The sequence below is a fragment of the Battus philenor genome, unplaced genomic scaffold, assembly GCF_028537555.1.
Source record: "Battus philenor isolate CCGP_79_NKW_IND1 unplaced genomic scaffold, ilBatPhil1.0.hap1 SCAF_11, whole genome shotgun sequence".
Taxonomy (NCBI): Eukaryota; Metazoa; Arthropoda; class Insecta; order Lepidoptera; family Papilionidae; genus Battus; species Battus philenor.
In genome coordinates this window covers 564,294-583,348 of record NW_027181673.1, presented here as the reverse complement: position 1 = coordinate 583,348, position 19,055 = coordinate 564,294, and the positions used below count along the sequence as shown (strand labels likewise).

At 41.4% G+C, this 19,055-nt stretch overlaps 2 protein-coding genes across 2 annotated transcripts; both read left to right on the top strand.

The window, feature by feature from the left end:
- Window positions 1-911: 911 nt before the first annotated feature.
- Window positions 912-9,150, top strand: Pits (Protein interacting with Ttk69 and Sin3A). Its single transcript, XM_068774823.1, has 4 exons — window positions 912-1,762; window positions 4,290-4,547; window positions 5,965-6,191; window positions 6,770-9,150. The coding sequence occupies exons 1-4, from the start codon at window positions 1,093-1,095 to the stop codon at window positions 6,893-6,895; spliced, it is 1,281 nt and encodes a 426-aa protein (XP_068630924.1). The 5' UTR covers window positions 912-1,092; the 3' UTR covers window positions 6,896-9,150.
- Window positions 9,151-13,553: 4,403 nt separating this feature from the next.
- LOC137931887 (serine-rich adhesin for platelets-like) lies at window positions 13,554-16,091 on the top strand. Its single transcript, XM_068775411.1, has one exon. It carries the CDS (start codon window positions 13,554-13,556, stop codon window positions 16,089-16,091), a length of 2,538 nt encoding a protein of 845 aa, XP_068631512.1.
- The last annotated feature ends 2,964 nt before the right edge of the window (window positions 16,092-19,055 follow it).

Genomic DNA, 19,055 nt, shown 5'->3' with positions numbered 1-19,055 from the left:
TGTGTATCTCTGGTAAAGAGGTCCGGATGGGCGCAGCCGGAGACACGTTCGGGCCGTCAGCCGTCTACCTGGCCGCGTAACTGTTTCTTGCCGACCCCCGGACAACAAAACCCGATGCGCCACCAATATTGTAAAAGCACAACAGAAACCGGCAACGCGGCGGTGCGACGTTGCCGCCCCGCGCGGCTGACTCGTCACGTGACGTCACGTCTCAAGATGGCCGACGGACCGGTCGCATCCCCGCGCCCCGCGCCCCACCGCCTTGCTGTAATCTTAATTCAGAATGCAGCCCGAAAGGAAACCGAGCGAGGATTGATTGAAATTTAATGCATCGAGCGCGTACGCTAATTGTTATTCTACGTCCGCAGCTGTTTACTTTCGTTGAATAATGTCGGGGCTCTGCGGGTGTGCGGCGACTCCGCGATGCCCTACGTGGCTCGTGAAATCGTCCAGCTCACGGCGCGCGGCCGCCGCTCGAACCAGAATGCGCTCGCTCGTGTTTATTTCAACTAGCACATAACTGTTGTCGACCGATGAATCATTTTTTGTTTACGAGCTAAATTTACTTCGTGCGTCAATTTTTTGCCAGGTTTGCGGATTTTCGTGGGCCTATTATTTATCGTTCCGCGAGTACATATTACAAAAAGGATATCATTTACTTGGTGTTCACTAGAACCGAGTCACTTCACGGCGCCGTGAAGTAAAACGCGGCGTCGATCGTTTTGGAGAAGTGGCTCGTGGCGGCGGCTCGCGTTCTGGTATTATTGATGTTGTGAGTGCATGCGGGCGGCGCGGGTGCGGGCGGCGGCGCGGCGTGCGGGGCGGGCGCGGCTAACGGCGCGTCCTGCGCGCGCTGACGTCACCGCTCGATAGCGGCGCGACCCGCCCTGCGCCCGCTGCTGCCGCCCAGTCCCCGCTCGACCGCCGCGCGAACCGCACGCAGTGTCAGTATCCGCTCGCGACGAATGTGAAACCGGTGTTAGCGTGTGTACCATGGTGACAGTGTGTCATAGCTAGTACGTTTAACCGGTGACAATTTTTAAAGGAAACGAAGTGTACCGATCTCTCCCGTTCCGCGCGACGGCCGGCGAGATGTCGGTGATGCAGAAGAGACAGCACTGCTACCTGTGCGACTTGCCGCGCATGCCATGGGCAATGCTGCACGAGTTCTCGGAGGCGGTGTGCCGCGGCTGCGTCAACTACGAGGGCGCGGACCGCATCGAGGTAGTGCTCGACACCGCCAGGCAGTTGAAGAGGGCCCACGGTTTTCAAGAGGGCAGAGGCCCAACGCACGCGAAGGGCGCTCATAGGGCTCCATTAGAGGCGCACCAGAACGGAGGAGAATCGACAGGGCGCGGGCAACCGGCGCCGCCAGCGCACCATGCTCCTGCAGCGGGGTTTCCACTACATCATACGCGCCCCACGCCCAGCGCTGGGCTACTGGCGGAGTACGGAAGCCGACGGGAGGAACATGAGGGACGGCGGCTAACGCATTTGCCCACTCACCATCTCCCCACACACGCCGGAGCACGGCTCGCTCCAGGCCTTACCCTCAAGCGGCCGTTAGACGACGATGATCATCAAACCCACCACGAACCGACCAAGAGACTTCTCGAGGAGCACTCTCGGCCGCCGCTAACGCGCGGCGAGTCCCTGCCCGCGGTCTCGCTGGCCGCGCCGTTCGCACCCGAGCGGGTATTCAAGCAGGAGAAGCATCCTTTGCGCACGCCGTCGTTCGACGCGACCTCGTTCAAGACTAACGGTGAGCCCACTTCTTACATTTTCACTTTCCATTTACATGTATTCTTGCTCCAAAAGTACGTATTACCACTTGAAATGTTTCATCAACTCGCATATATATGTATATATTATAACAATTCGGACAATTAGCTTTATTTCCTTCTATCTTAAATTCACAAACTATATTGTAATAAAAATATTTTAGACTTACAAATTAAAAATTGTGCGGTTTAAAATTAAAGATTTTTTATAAGTATAAATATCAAATTAAAAAAATAAGGCAATATTTCACAAAAATACGAATAAAGCAACAATTTAAAATCGCAAAAAAACTAATATAGTATGTACATTATAGAAATTATTACCTGCAGTTAATGTTAATTTTTTTTTAATGAAAAAAGCTAGAAAATTTAATGTAAATAAAAATGATTATCTAGTTGTTATAGGGGTACTTTAAATTCTATTTTCAAAAAATACGGCGAAACATTAATCCGTTTTACGCGTTAAATGCACTAAATCACTCACGACTCACGAGTGTCTATCATTAAAAAAAAAACTATTTTTATTATAATCTCCGCGTGTTAGCGCAGTTTAAGATCGTTTTCAAATTGTTTTCTACATTTTTCATTTTCCTCAATGAATTATTTAAATGTGTAATGTGATAGATTTCAGCAATTAGTCGGACGATTTGATGATAGTTTGTGACACCACTGTTTGATGAACGAGTATTATACGATTTGAAGTCGTCCCGGATTTCCTGTGCCTCGCACAATCGTGAGCGCTGACATGTGATGTAAGCGCGGCAATGCCGTTGTTTACCAATAACAATGTGGGTTAACATTGTAAAAATAGCGACGTGTGGCCGCGCGGCGCTGGGCGCTCGCCGCGGCGCTGTTTGCGCAAGAGTCCGTCGCTCGCGTGGTGCATTAACTCGCTCCATAAATACAAAACCGGTTCGACCGGCTGAGCGTTCTCGAAAGCGAGCCCGAGCCGGCCTCGCTACGTACCGCCGCCCACGTAACGTGCGGCGCGGCAACGTCGCGTGACGACATTTTCGCTCGACGTATGTAGGTAGAGCACGGCGAAAAAATATAACGCCCGCCTGCCTACGCTTGGCACTCGCCCGACCACATTCCGCGCGTAGGGTGCCGCCGGCCAAAAAGGTCACCGCGTGACGTCACCGCCACCATATGGCCCGCGCGGCCGTCGCTCGCGCCCTTTCTCCGCAACATTCTGTTTACGTATTTCACTATCCTTATCCACGAAACACTTTTAAATTTATTCTAATACAATTCACCTCGTCATCCGTTGCAATTCATACTAGCCTGGAGTCCCGTCCCTTGCTCGTAGAAACATGGAGTGTTCACATTATGGACCTATAAAACTTTTAATCCGTGTGAAATATTTAATATAAACTGATGGCTTACGACGGTGCCTTCAGATTTACCTAATAAAAAGAATGAATAAATATAAAAAAAGAATTCTCCAAAAATGAAATACAAAGAAGTACGACAGCACGTGACTCGCGGTGCTTTAGCCGTGGTGTCGTCATCCACGCAGGAGTGCGTCCCGTGAATGGCAGCGGAGTTTGTGGTCGCGGTTGTCGAGGCGTCGGAGGGCGCGCGCGGGACGGCAACGTCGCGCCGCTCCGGGCCGCGTCTGGCCGCGGGCGCGGTGACACGCGCGACGTAAGCGCACACGGCCGCGGACGGTGTGTGCGTTGTGTGCGCGGTGCGTGTACGTGTTTACTATCGCTACTGCATGCGATGTGTCACTCGGTGCCGCGTCGCATCGTACACTGAATCTTCGAACACATCCGATCGTACAAACACCGCCTTATTCATCGAATCATGCGGTTAGTAAGGACAGGAAACCTTTGTTAATTATGTTTTCGTTTTGTTAACTAGGGGCCATTGTGACGCGGCAACGTCTAACTATATTCTTTTAAAACGCATTAACATTGCACTAAACAAAAAGCCGTTTGTTCGCCGCGAATTAAATGAGTATATTTTATCGATGATACAACTGTATTGTGAGTTATGAAGCGATGTTATAGACGGGTACAATCACGGCAGGTGTCCCAAGGTGCCAGTGCTCCAGAAACTTATAGTTATGTACTGAGATAACATCGCAGTTGTTTCATACGGGAGCGGAAGTACCCAATCGAGGTCTGCAGGTGGGATTATTAGGGGTGAAGACATCTTGTACGTTCGTTTCTGTAATTTACGTGAAAAAAATTAACGAAAAAGTTAATAATCAAATTAAAATACTTTAAATACATACAATAAAGGCTTTATGTATTTATAATTACTTATTATTATATATTATTATTTGCTTAGGGCTATTTGTTCAAGTGCCAAACGATAACGAGAGGCAATCCAATAGTAGCGCTATCTATCAACGACGCCCGAAGTAACGACATTCAGTCATACATTCATATTTTGGCTATAATTAAAGTCTAGTCCGGTGAATACGTACTTTTGAAGCGTTTCTATTTTGCTTTCGGTTCAATGACTTTGAGCTGGTTGTAATCGTGGAAGGTGTTTCAGGCTACACGAGCAGCGTGGGCGGCGTGGGTGGTGTTGGCGCGACAAGCGGCGCGACGCTTAGCAACGGCGCTGGTGGTTCCCCGCTTGGTCGAGCGGCGGCTTCGCCCCCGGCCGGCGGGCCTTCCCCCATGGCAGCGCTAATGTCTGTGGCAGATACTCTACCACCAGGCAGTCCACGCTCGGCTGGCGGTTCTCCGCCACAGCCCCCACCACAGCGCTCCAACAGCCGCTCCAGCCAGCACTCACCCAACTCCTCAGGTAACACAGTTTTAACCGTCACACGATATAATTAACATGTCCTTATGACCCACTGGTGTCAAGCTTGCTATTCCATTGAGACCAAGACAAAATAAATTAAATAATTGATTTATTATTAGAGACTTGCATTCTATTACACTTAAACTTAGATTTAATAATAATTAAGTAATTTTATAACAACACCTAAGTACATTTTATATAATTTTGTCTCGCTTTTTCCTCGTTATCGTCAGCCCTTCGTTTTGTAGGTCTGTCGCGAAATGTACTTATTTATATATAAAAAATAGGGAATTTTACAGATTACTTTTATCGATGTACATTAATATATATGTTAAAAAAGCCTAAAAGTTTCTTTGTGATATATATTTGTAAACCACGCCGTCCAGTTGGACATCAGTTTTATTCTCTTGCAATATGGTTTATGGGGAAGCGTTGCAAATGAACCTTTTTACCCAGCTCACAGATCACCCATGGTTTATATGAAAACAATCGAATTTTCACATGAAGTTCAACGTATTAAGGTCTAACTTTAATTGGTGACACATTCCCAGTAATTTTTCGTGTCGGTTTCAAAGTTTTAAGTTACATTTTAGTTAACATTCACTTATTCATTCAATATACTCATTTTATTTATTATATTGCTTACAATTTCAACAATATTGCATACAAATACAAAGCAATAAAAATACATGAGCTGGGTTAAAAAAATCATTTAAAAAAAATTAAATGAATACTTTAATTTAAAACGGTAGTAGGTAACTGTTATTTATTGTTAGGAGAATGCTATGCATCATTATTACGTTCCAAAAAAAAAATTGTTTGAATGTCGATAAGGAAAAATTCGTATTTTTATGGGCGAGATAAAAGTGACCAAATCAGTGAAGTTATTACTTCACGCGTTATTACGCGTACAGACTCGGTCGAGACAGACTTAGACTCGGTCGAGACTGGCTCTGGCTTAGTCGAGACGGGCTCTGGTTTAGTCGAGACGGGCTCTGGCTTAGTCGGGACGGCTCTGGCTTAGTCGGGACAGGTTCTGGCTTAGTCGGGACGGCTCTGGCTTAGTCGAGACGGGCTCTGGCTTAGTCGGGACGGGCTCTGGCTTAGTCGGGACGGCTCTGGCTTAGTCGGGACGGGTTCTGGCTTAGTCGGGACGGCTCTGGCTTAGTCATGACGGCTCTGGCTTAGTCATGACGGCTCTGGCTTAGTCATGACGGCTCTGGCTTAGTCGAGACGGGCTCTGGCTTAGTCGAGACGGGCTCTGGCTTAGTCGAGACGGGCTCTGGCTTAGTCATGGCGGCTCTGGCTTAGTCGGGACGGGTTCTGGCTTAGTCGAGGCGGACTCGGGATCGGTCGTGGCGGGGCGCCGACGGCCGCCGCGCGAGTGTCGCAGTTGTTGACGGTTGTGTTGGCGCAGGCTCCAATGGAGGGCGGCGGTCGTCGGGCTCGCGCCACGTGTCCTCCACGACGTCGGTGTCGTCGAGCGAGGCGGCCGACGCGGAGCCGACCGCGCCGCTGCTCAAGTGCACGCTCTGCCAGGAGAGGCTCGAGGACACACACTTCGTGCAGTGCCCCAGCCAGCCGCACCACAAGTTCTGCTTCCCTTGCTCCAGGGACTCCATCAAGCGCCAGCAGGGATCCGAGGTTAGTACACTTCATTTGTTTCGTGCCTGGGCACCCGTGTTGAATTGACGCGGACTCTATCTTCACGGAGATTTTTATTATTGACTTGGTCTAACTTAACTAAAAAGTACCAACATTGGGATACCGAACATACTAAAAATGTAAACAACAGTACAATAGTAATAGAAGTATCGAAAAAAAAGTCGTGTTATTACTGTAATAGGAATGCTGTAAAAGTGACCGCAAACTAAAACCTGTTTGGATTTTCAAGGGTGTCGCTCTAATTGTAGTTTATATCGAATTGGGCTACTATGGCATGCTTGTCAATATGTAGACAAGTGGTCACTGCAAATAATCCTACGCAGATAAAATTTAATTAAAAATAGAGTCCGCGTTGAAGGGCATCGGTGCCTGCATAGAGCTCACAGTCACAAGCGGATCTTCGTGACACAACAATTATATCGACTCACGCTCACGACTCAGCAGCACGTACTGCGTGGCTAAGTCAGTTTGCGTTACGCAAGAACCGCTCGTGACAGTAATTTTTATTGGAATTTCTATTGGGAAAACAGTTTTTAAAGGCGACATGTATTTTGCAGGTGTACTGTCCCAGCGGTGAGAAATGCCCTCTCGCCAACTCGACGGTGCCGTGGGCGTTCATGCAAGGCGAGATCGCCACGATACTGGGCGAGGAGTTCAAGCCCAAGAAGGAACGGGAGACCTAGGGCCGCGCCGTCGCGCCCCGACTCTACCTCTTGTCCCTCGCGCTGTGAGCAGCGGGAGGAGAAGGCCTCCGGGCCTGTCGCGCCGGCGCCAACTTGCGGCCCGGACTCGGGCCCTGGCACTAGGGCCTCTCGGCCCAGGGCTCGCGCGCCGGCACACCCGACGTGTATATACTTTGTAAATAGTCGAGTTAATTGGCGCAGTACGGGATCGTCCACGACGCCGCTGCGCGCTATGCAATATTCTGAATATAGTACATATCCGTTTTGGAAGATTTTACACGGATCCTTGGTCTCGGAGCGCGCTCTTAGGATGCCATTCTCTTAGTTACCCTCAGGTCCCGTACCACGGCGGACTTGGCATTTATTTACGTGATCGCGAGCGTTCCGGTACGGGCTAGCGTCCTGTACATATTAGCTCCTGTATATTTGTATTTATTGCGACGTATTCGGATATATAGTACTTTTTTATATTACGATTGTGATTATTTCAGAGTGGCTCGAGTTCCGTTCACCGTCCGATCGGACGACGATATTCGGCGCCGGTAAGGTTAGGCTCTGCGTCGCGGGTGCGTACCGGACGCGTACCGGACGCGTACCGGATGCGTGCCGGTCGCGAGGCGGCCGTCCGCGCAGCTAGTCATTTCGTGAATTGTCAAATTGTCAGAACCGCGAGCGTTGCGGCCGTTATAGGAACTCTTAAAACTCGCTGCTATATTTGTATAAAGTGAACTAATTATCGTTATATTATTATCATTATATACGTCATGACGTTATACAGTTCGTAGTGTGTCAATTTCGAAAGCTATCAGAGACGGACTGTCTTTCTCTTTTTCTCTTGTGCTTTCTTTCGGTGAGTGCATTGGACTTGGGTACACTTACCTGACCGCTGAAGACTCGTCATATTTATTTGTCGATATTGACTGTCTCTATATAACTTCTTTTGTCAATTGTTCTTCCTTTGCTTAGTTTTTAAGAATTCAATGAACTAGTTTTTATTCTCGACATTATTTGTCCAGTTTTACTAATTTAATTCGTGGATTGTAATCTTCATGACCCGTTTACAGAGATGAATGAACTTTAAAATGAGGGTATTACGAATTTTGCACCACTGTCGTTATTTCTCAATTCGCTGCGGTCGTACAGCGATTTCGTGTTGACTTAGTAGTTTATATTTTGGGCCGCGCGAGGCCGCTCATGCTTGTTTAATTAAATTGACGCGTATTTATTTCTACCTTGCGCATAGGGGTACGTGTATATACTTATTTTTGCTTGTAAATATACGCCGCGACCGGTGTACTCGAAGGGTGTACCTTCAGTATTATAAACTGTTAGCCTTTTCTATTGACGTGCATTTTGATAATGTTAATTTAATTATTTTTTTTTGGATTGTATGTTCGTATGCATTTTCTGATGTACCGAATAGGTTTTGTAATGAAATCATTTACAAGTTGCTGTTGCAACGCATGCCACTTGTAATTTTGAACGCGTCGTTGTCTGATAGATTCGAAATTGATGATTTAGTATTGCCGGTTCTTTTCTCGCAGACCTGTGCGTCCGAACTTGGAGGTGACAAATATGCGTATAGGAATTGCGCAAAACGATGGAATCTATATCCAAACGGTTCAACTGTAAATGTGTTGTTTTATATTCATAAAGAATTTTGTATTTATGAAGTAATACAATTGCGCCATAGGCTGTAGAAACTTATCTGAATAGTGTTCGAGTATATCTATCTATCGTGTATATTAATATCTCTAGTGAATTTTCTTTACTGTCAGTGTGTTGAGCGAAACCTTCGCAGATTCGTAACATGTAATCATAGCATAGTTTAATTTAGGCACAACGGCTTATCCAGTATAAGCATCCAAATCCGTGTACTTAGAATTTGATATATATATATATATATGATACAAGGAATAGAATTCATTGAATCTCGTACTTTTCTGTGTATATGTATGATACTTTTCAGGACATGCAGTGATTTTTCTTTTGGGGTTCATCGAGGACTAGTGTTATGTCCCGACTTGTTCCATGTATATAATGACGATAAAGTTATTCATATGCATATTTATCACCTCAAAACTTAGTCCGCCTGTGCCCATAGGCTTGTTTGTAGATGTCGAAGTGTGTTTCGACACAAAAAAAAATAATAATTTTGAGAATTGTATCTTTCTTACTGTAAGCGGCAAGTGAAAAAGCTTCGAATAAGACGTTAATGTAAATGTTGGTGAAATACAATTGATGTGATTTTGTAATGTGGACATTTTATTTGAACCTTGTACCTAACCTATCTACATTCCTAACCTAATTTATACTGTTGACTAAGTTAAGCTTGATACAAATTGACTGGTCGTTATAGAAGTGATACACGTGACAAGATGAACATATCTAAGTGGAAGAGGTTCATGTGCCTTCAACAGATTATTTTTAACCTTTTTTTGTGGAAAAAAAACCTGCATGGGATATTTCGCTGTGGGAGCAATGAAAGGATTATGCCGGAGTTCTATCGGCTGAAACCTCACGGTCCTCTAACGCCTTTTGTTAAAATAACGGGAATGCCTTTGCTTACTACCGTAGTTAGATCAATTTTTACCTAACTTACTTTTTCTCCAATAAAAATATGCTTCCTTGCTATACAATAATATACCTTCGTACTAATACAAGTTTAGTCATTAAAATATGTAAAAACACTAAAATTATTTTATGAAATATTATAAAACTTTTTAAACAGCTAGTTTATGTTCGGTTCAGTTATTGATATACTCCATAAATGACGCTGTGAGACTAATTTCGAGGGGAATCTTCCGGATGTTCCAGATGCTCTGCCTCTTGTGGGGAAGACAGGGTATGTGGGATTCCTACCCACTAAAACCCCCACGGTGATCGCCCTCTGCGCTATACGTGGACTGCGGTATCTCCCGGTCGAGATCGCCGCGCTATCTTTCCTCGCGCCGTGTATTTTAGATAGCCCCTCCCGGGGTATACGTGTATAGTTCACGCTACCCTCGAAACCCTCGTGGTGCTATCACGATGGTTCGAGACCATATCGACCCATCGTCCTCCCCAAAGTCGCCGAAGCTAGTGGGAGTTTAGGACCTCCACCCTAAACTCCTACGGCTCCGAAGGCCCCGTTTATAGCAGGGGAACAGGCGTGAGGCGAGTCCCACTGCTGACGGCGTCGTCTCCGAGCGGGATCTGTCCTCTGTCGATCCTGTTCGGCCGTCTCCTTCTGGACCATGAAGGTTTCACAGAAGGAGGCCACAGCCAACGCTGTGAGATAAGTTAACTCGACCGCTAGAATATATTGTTTTGGAAAAGTATGATTCAAAAAAAGGATTTTAAAATATAGGTAGTTAACTTTAAATGTTGATTGTTTGATTTCAATTGACGTCTGTGTTATCGACAAAAACCTTTATAGTGTATTGTTACGTTAAGTATATATGATAAATAATGAATATCACTTAAGATGGACCAGTCCTTCTATGATTTTACAAGATTATTTGGATTCATATGTTTGAAAACGAGATAATTTAGTCCAGTGTTTCCCAACGAAGAAGAATATAAAAATAAGAATGACAATATAAAAAATGGATTCGACATGAGTTCAACCCTTTCTGTTTTAATATAAAAATTATATGTAACATTGGAAGGTTTAAAAATTTTAAGCTGTGGCATGTAGTTTGGGAAACACTGGTTTAATCTGTTATATACTGGATACTATTTTCGTTGTAAGGTTTAAAATCAAGTCAATTCATATATGGAACAATATAAAAATCTGTGGTTTTAGAAATAATGTTAATATAGTAAGAAAAAGCTTTTAGCCGGGACATGTTCTCGTAGATTTTGTATTGCCAAATTGTAAATTATCGGCTTGTCAGATTTCAGATATAATTTATTTTGACTTTGAACATGGGAATTACTTCATTTGACATAACTTGATTTCATTTATGTTTAATTATAAAATAAAAAAAATACCAAGTGACAGTTTTTTGACGTTTAATGTAAGGGGATATATCAACTCTAGTGATGTACGTATTTGTGTACTAAAGTGAGACTTGTGTTGTCCTCAGAGCGCGCAGAGAGGATGCCGGAGCCCCTGTGCCTCGCCAACAGATGAGCACCGCCACTGCGAGTTATCCAGTCGATCGATACTTGGTCAGTATTTATATATTCGATCCAAAAATTTCGCGGCTTTCATATAGTTCCGTGAAACTATTGTAATACGTTTTTTTTAATGGCCCCCGCTATTGGGGGCCTCTCGAACCCTCTATTTTTTGTGGGACAGGGACTTTAAGGGCAGATTTAATTATTCACATAATTTTTTATTATTTACTTTCTCTTCTTTCATACTTCACATTGACTTTCGGTCTATTCTTTCATGCCACAATTCTGCTGTCTTTCTCTTTTGCTCTGTATCACCTTTCATTCATTCCTCTTTTCTCTCATTCTAATTCTAATACGTTCCGCGCCACGGCAATTATTGAAGATTTTAAATTTAGGTCGTGTGCGGCGTATACGGCCCACACTTTATATAGAAAAGTCGTTAAAAACATATACTTTACACTTTTTCAATACCGCAAAGCTATAATTAGCGGGGAAAAGTTATAAAATTCAATATTCATTACGTACGCGCTTATGTGATGTGAAGTTATCTATATTCGAGCTTACAATTCATTCGTTTAAGAATCCTTTGTTTATCTAATAGATTCAGGCTTTACCTCGCGGAAGTTCATCCTAACTAAGAAAGGAACTAATATATAGCTACTTCCGCTTTGCAGCAGTAGTCGTGCAATGAAGTGCGCCGTATTATAGATGTAAGGCCGGTTTAAAACGAATTAAACCAATCGGTTTAAAACGAAAAAAACTATTACCTAGTTAACTATATTGGTTATTTTGAAAAGATTTATCAATCAGTTTCATTCGGCTTAAAACCAAACTCACACACTTGCACTTCTCACGCGGAGAGATGTCAAGATGCAACGTTGCCAGCTCGCCTACTCCACACCACACACACACATACATAGCGTGTTGCGTGCGGACATGTCAGTGCTGCCAGTATTTTAAAAAAATGTACAAATTTGGATTTAATATAAAGGTACTCGTACCAAATATGCCAAACATTACTAAATAACTAAAATGTAATGAGCTGTTATAAAATTAGATTATTAGGTATCCGACTTTTTCTTGAAAGTAATAAAAAAACTGGCTAATCTTACACAGTCCACTCGACAACATGATGATCATATAGTCAAGAGTCATGAAAATTTATGAGGCGCCACTATCTTTGTAAAACTGACTGACATTTCTGTCCTAAAATTAAATATGGCAACACTTTATTTCTTTTCATGACTTTCTTGACAGACTGTGTGTGTGCATAGCAGTCGGCGGTGGCTCTCTGTCGACAAACTTTTTGAACAGAAATTGAGGAGACTACTTGGAAATAAAGGTCAAAACTCCTATCCACAATTTCTTTACGATTTAGGTACATATTTTAATCTATTGTATGTAATATTGTTTCTTTATAATTATAGTACTTTATATGTAATATACTTACCTACATAGGTATAAACTGCATAGGTAACTAACACAAGACCAAGTATTGTCGATAATGATGTGTAAAAACACTGTTCTTATATTTTAGTAGGCTAGTTTTAAACCGTTTAAAAAGATTTATTTGGGGTTTTAAACCTCCACTTTTGGTTTTAAACGTTTTAAATCGGCTTTTTTACATCTACACGCCGTATCCTTAGGAGATGTTTGATGCCCCGTGGAGGGGTGAAACATGTGTAGAGTAGATTAGCGGTGGTAGTTGTGTTTCGCATTGTTTACCGCACGCGCATTTATCAGCGGGCTGGCCGGCGGTGCACTTCATTGCACGACTACTGCTGCATAGCGGAAGTAGCTATATATGAGTACCTTTCTTAATCATTTGTTTTTCAATGAGAACTGCAAATGGCCTGAACGGTAAGTGCATCGGGGGTCGTATACGCCCTACATGCTATGTAATGTGTTAATAATACACTATATATTATTTTAATTATTTATAAGTAAATCCTTGAAGATTGCGCGCCGGAGGAACTACATTGGCTAATTTGGATATTGGTCAAGGAATATCGCCATTTTGGTTTATTTATAAATTGCTGAAATTGACACGGCATGCTGACTTGGGCAAGCGAAAGACTTCGAGTGCAAAGGATTTTTAACTTAGAAATTGTCAAAACAATATTATGTTTTAAGTGTACTTTCAGAAATAATTAGTTTGATAGACTTAATATACAGGATGATCGATTATAAGCTTTATAGGGGTGAATATAGCTCATTTGCTTTTAATTAACATATCGTACACACTATTCAAAAATCAATGGTTTCACAAATAATAAATAATGTAATGATAAAATAGTTAGAAAAAGCTTTTTCAAGATTCGGATAACTACATATTATTTCTTGCGGAATCTGTACTGCCAAAAGTTTTCGATTTGTCTCAAATATAAATTACTGTAAAATATTTCACAGTTATCGCTATATACGCGGCGAGGTAAAGCTTTAACACATACAGTTAATTATCCTGTATTGTTATATAAATAATTAGTAATAAAAAATTGTTGTCCATTGTTAACCGCGACATATTTTTCGAATGCAGGTTGAGAGCAGCAAGAAAATGGAAATAGTTAACATCAACGACGACGAACTATGGAATCCCGAGCCCGCAATACGACCAGAGGACGAGGCAATGTTAAGGAGGCTTCACGACATGCTGCGATCAACCGCGGACGACCTTAAGCTGATCTCCGGAGAACTGATGAAGAGCCGCGAGCCGAAGGTACACGTGAAAGCGCTGCCGACGCCGCTCGACCAAGAATTCAACGAAAAGCTTCATATAGAAGAAATCGTAAACGCAAAATTTCACGGACACACAATCATTGAACAAACACCTCTCGATAAATATCAGAAAATACTAAACAATAAAAATATAGCTGTACCCAATAATAAACCAGTAAAAGCAACCAACCAACTAAATCCTATAACCAAGTGTAAAACATCTAAAAATAATTTATCTATATCAAAAACAAAATTTGTAGAAATCGACGAGAATCCTAAATGTAATTTTAAGAATGCAACTATCAATAATGTTAAAAGTAAGCCAACTTCTATTTCATACAACGAATTTACGCACACATATATAGAACCAAGAACAACACAAAGTAACCACAAACCCCTACACATACAGGAAATGCCGAGCATCAACATTAGAAGTGAACTTAAGGAACAGAAAGTATTACAATTAGACATTATACCCGAGCAAAACGACCAGGCGGAAATTGTAGACAAGCAAAGCAACGTGGCTGTTATTGCTATAGAACACGAACCAGCTCCAAGAACAGCAAAAACCACTACAACCTACCCGCATGTTCATACAGTGCCTTCAACAACCAAGCCTGTAGTTAGAAAAATATCCAAAATGTTAACTTGCGAAAGTAGTGAATCTAGTAATAATATTAGTTCAGACGCACAAGATAAAATAAATAGAAACGCAATAAAATCAGCAACAGGACGATCTGCATATCGATCTACATCTAAACCCGTGCGCTTAGGCGTTAAAGCAAATAGAAGTTACACGCATAAAGCAGATAGCGATAAACACCAACACCGCGACTTAGACGAATGGAAGAAAAAACTTAACGTCATATACGGGCGCCCAACATCTCGAGATCATAAAACTTCGAAGTCTAAAGATTCCTCTACAAAAATAAAACCAGAAATAGTACGAAAGGATAGACCTCAAAAATCATTAAATAACATAGAGTATATACCGTACAAAAAACTAACATTAGGCGGAATCAGAGTGAGTGATATCGAAAAAGAGATATCAGATTTACCCGATAAAAATATACCTCTAAGTCCAATATTAGATAAAATTATAGCAAGTCAAGACAACTCTTGTCAAAACAGTCCTAAAAATGAGCAAGCTAACAAAAATATACTCACTACGTCAGATGAAAATCTATTGGAGGAAGTATTGGACATTGAAAGAAATATTACAACAACGTTATCAAGAAATCTTGAAGAAAATAAGTCACCGTCGAGGACTTCCAATATCCAGAGCGATAATGATCAAAGCGATAAAGCCAGTTACGTTGACGACTTCGAAGTAGAACAAACTGATATCGATAACTCGTCTTCGGATAAAAACACATCGAAAAACAATCGAGATGATAATTTAAATGAAAACGTAGATAACGCTAGCAATGTCGAAAATAAAACCTTCACTAAATCCACGAACCTCTCATTCAAAAGTTCAGTAGATGTTTTTGAATATGTACACTCAATAGACACGCAGGATCACGCCACACAGAGCAACACCACGCACAAAATATCCCTGAAAGCCACCCAGACTTCTCCGAGAAATCTCCAACCAATACACAATGACCTATGGCCCTCCGAAAATTCTAAAAATGAAGTCGAAAAGACTTTAAATGAAGATTTCATAAAGAAATTAATACTAGAAGAGTGTACTGAGATACTGGAGAAGAACTTAGTCAAGTCTTCTCAGTCCAAACACACAGACAATAGTATGAAAAACTTCGCAGCGTCACAAAAGAACACTCAGACATCTCCGGCGCATGTCCGAAGCGTTATGACGTCACCGACAAGGTCTAAATCTCGGATGACGTCACCGTTTGCACAGGCCCGGACGGTAGACCACCAGACCAGTCCAGTGGTGTTCGTCGAAAAACAATCAATGCACATTGAGTTGGATAAAGCTGATGACTTGGCCGTGTCAATAAACCTATCGTCACCACGATTTAGTCTACGCCTTCCGCAAACTTCTAGGGATGTTCTGACGAACTTAGATGTTCCCCCAACAAGTCTCCCCGATCGACATTTCAGCAGGCCATTACCAAAATCAGTTGCAAAAGTGAGTAGTTCAAGCTCTGCAGAGGACAACTACTCTTCCACGGATATTAGCAGATTGGGCGAGATCAATAGGCAATACAAGAGAAGATTAAAGAGAATTAAAGTTCCTTCCGTGTCCGAATCCAGTGGATCTTCTGTTGTTTCAAGATATTCAGATAATTCCAGCCTTATTCTACCTTTGAAGAGCGAAGGAGAAGTTAGTTTGGGGCAAATTGATAGGAGAAAAAATAAATTTAGCAAAAGCGACGGAGAAGTCAGCATTGGACAGAGTCGAGTCTAAGATATAAATGTTCTTATAACAACCCATTTTATTTTCAACTAGAAGACATGCTTTGGTGTATTTAAGGTTATGGTGATTTCTATATGTAGTTGCGGTTGTCGTTTAATTTGTTTCCATGTCTTGTGTTAAACAATTAAGTTTATTTAGTGTTGCCAGTAAGAAGTTTGTGCCTTAACAATTGAAAATCAGTGACGAGTTCATTCGCTCACCTCAAGTACAAATCGGTTATCGCAGAACGTGTGATGTTAGTTGTAATTAGTTTAAGAATATAACAAATATTTCTACAACGCAATTTAGCTGTTATGTATATATATATATATTTTGTGTACTTTTTATTATAAGCTAAATAAATACTTTTAATGCGGAAATGCTTTGTTTGAACCTATTTATTTATTTATGAAATTGAATAAGGAATAAGAAGATTTGTAGACGAAAGAAATTAAATGATATTTCTCAGCCGATTGGCAAAGTTGAAAACGCGTTAGGCAGGCCACAACTCGCAGAAAATATGAATTTATTATAACTATTATTATTGAGACAAAATAATTAGCAATGGGTGTGTGGGCAACTGTGTATGAAATTTATTCTACAGGCAGGCCAATAGCAAAACATAAAATAGTTGCTAATAGTCAAGTACCCTTATCATCTCAATAAAATGTTTCGATTGAACTTATTGTGAACGTAAGTTTTCTTTCCATGTTCTTTGCAAAGATGTTCAATGGCATGAACGATGGACAGTCTACTTAGTGATGAACAGATGGCGGTTGGGACTTTAAAGATCTGGAGTGGAGACCATGAACCGAAGAGCGCAGCATAGGACGTCCAGCAAGATGACAAACGACTTGCTGGTTGTTGGAAGACGCTGCATGCAAACCCGTTGGAAGTATACCATTTCCTAAAGAACCCGTTGGAAATGCTCCTTCTTCATGGGTGGCTTAAATCCAGAGGTGGACGATGGCTGAAATGATGATGATGATGATTTAATCTAGGTCACATCACTTTCAAGCTGTTCACGAGATAAGTTACTGTGAAGAGGTCTAAGCCAAACATGCAGCGTACCACAAACCTTATATAGTTATGAATGCTAAATGACAAACAACATTGACCTGTGATAAAAAAACTATCATATTAATTTTCTACTTGACCCACGCTCATTTCGCAATCTTAACGAACGCTCCTTTAACCTCCCTTGCGGGTGGAATTTCGTAAAATTTATTCTAAGCTGGACTCTGCTCTTTTTTACGAGCTTCTAAATATTGTGATGTACATACGTTAAAATCTTTGTTATATACGGGTTAAAAATATATATAGATTTATTATGTTGTAATTTAATAAAAGTACTTAAACAGAAAGTAGTAACTGAAACAGTTAAGGCCAATGCATGATCTACATACAAGTGTTCGTGTCTATTGATGGCAATAGATGTAAATCTGACGTTCGATAGATTAGATGTACGATAAAGAGATATCTTCAAACCTGGTTGTCATTGATTTTTGATAACTGCGAAATTGAATTTACTGTCAATCACGAGACGATGTAATTTGAGATTGCATTATCAGAGAGGGCAAATCGAAACCGTGCCTCTTAATATTAGACGACATTATTTCAGAAGAGATATACGGGTATTGTGTAAGTGTTCAGATTGAAAAGAATGTCTGTGGTCGACAGTCGCCATTACAAAATGCATTACTCCCACACAGACATTTTGACATTTCACGTTCATACGTCATTGACACACATATTGACACTTCACCTCAACTTTTTAGAGAAAAAGGTGAAGTGAAGTGCAAGCGAACGTTGACCTAACATAGGTTAAGACGACGTTCGCTTACATTTTGTATTTTTTAACGGTTTTATTTAGTTCGACCTGTACGGAATTTATTTGTTTATTTATTTGGGTTAAAATTAGAAATTGAAATTTAACCACTTTCCCGTTGTCAGATTGATCTGAAATTTAGTGCACACATTTAATTTAGATGACAATACAATATAATAAAATCAATAACATTATAAATCTAAGATGGCCGCCGATACAAAAAGGCGTATTACATATTTTTCCTTAACCCCCTCAATATGGGTATCAAATGAAAGGGCTACACTAGTAAAACACGATGATTATGTCAAAATTTAAATTTCAAGATGGACGCCGTTCCAATATGGCGGACTAGGTACATATTTTTCCACAACCACCACAATATGGGTATCAAAAAACCGTTTAACTTAAAAGGTTTTTTAAATGTATTTATATATATTATTAACAAGGCAATCCTTCTGTCTGATAATTAGTCCATAGTGGTATTGTTACTGAGTTATTTCATTAAACATTGAAGTCAGAATAAACGGGTAGTTTCTATCCTCATAACCTCGCAAAACAATTGGTTTTAACCTCTTGTTAGATAGCGCGTTTGGGTTCCCGGTTGTTTTGTTTGAGGTTGACGGAAGACATCATCATCGTTTTAACTAGAATGTCTTCATCTGGACGTAGGTCCCTCCCATATATATAATAAAATAGGTAAGAAGCGCCCTGCAACATCTTCCAAGAAGATGATACAAGATCTTAATTTGATTATAGTTCTATGGAAATAAAGGAGCCACCACAATTTCTTTAATACAACAGGTAAAATAAATTGTTACACCAACTTCGTTGTTGATTCATCCTTTCTAGGTACGTATACTCTTCTATGATAAAATATCTAAAGCAATTTTACATTGATTTGCGACAAAAATTCAAAGCTTAAATTAAGGCAAGTTTTATTAAGAAAGCTTATTTTTGTATTAAATATCATATTGGATAATAAACATCCCTGGGTTTATAAAGCTATATATAAAAAGCTGGGTATATAAACATCAGTTCACGTGACAAATGTATGATAGGCAGTAGAAATTGTACAGTCGGCGCCGAAGCGTATCTATCGAGTTCTTTGGCAGGTTCTTCTCAATAGGATCATATTCCGGATCTGGCAG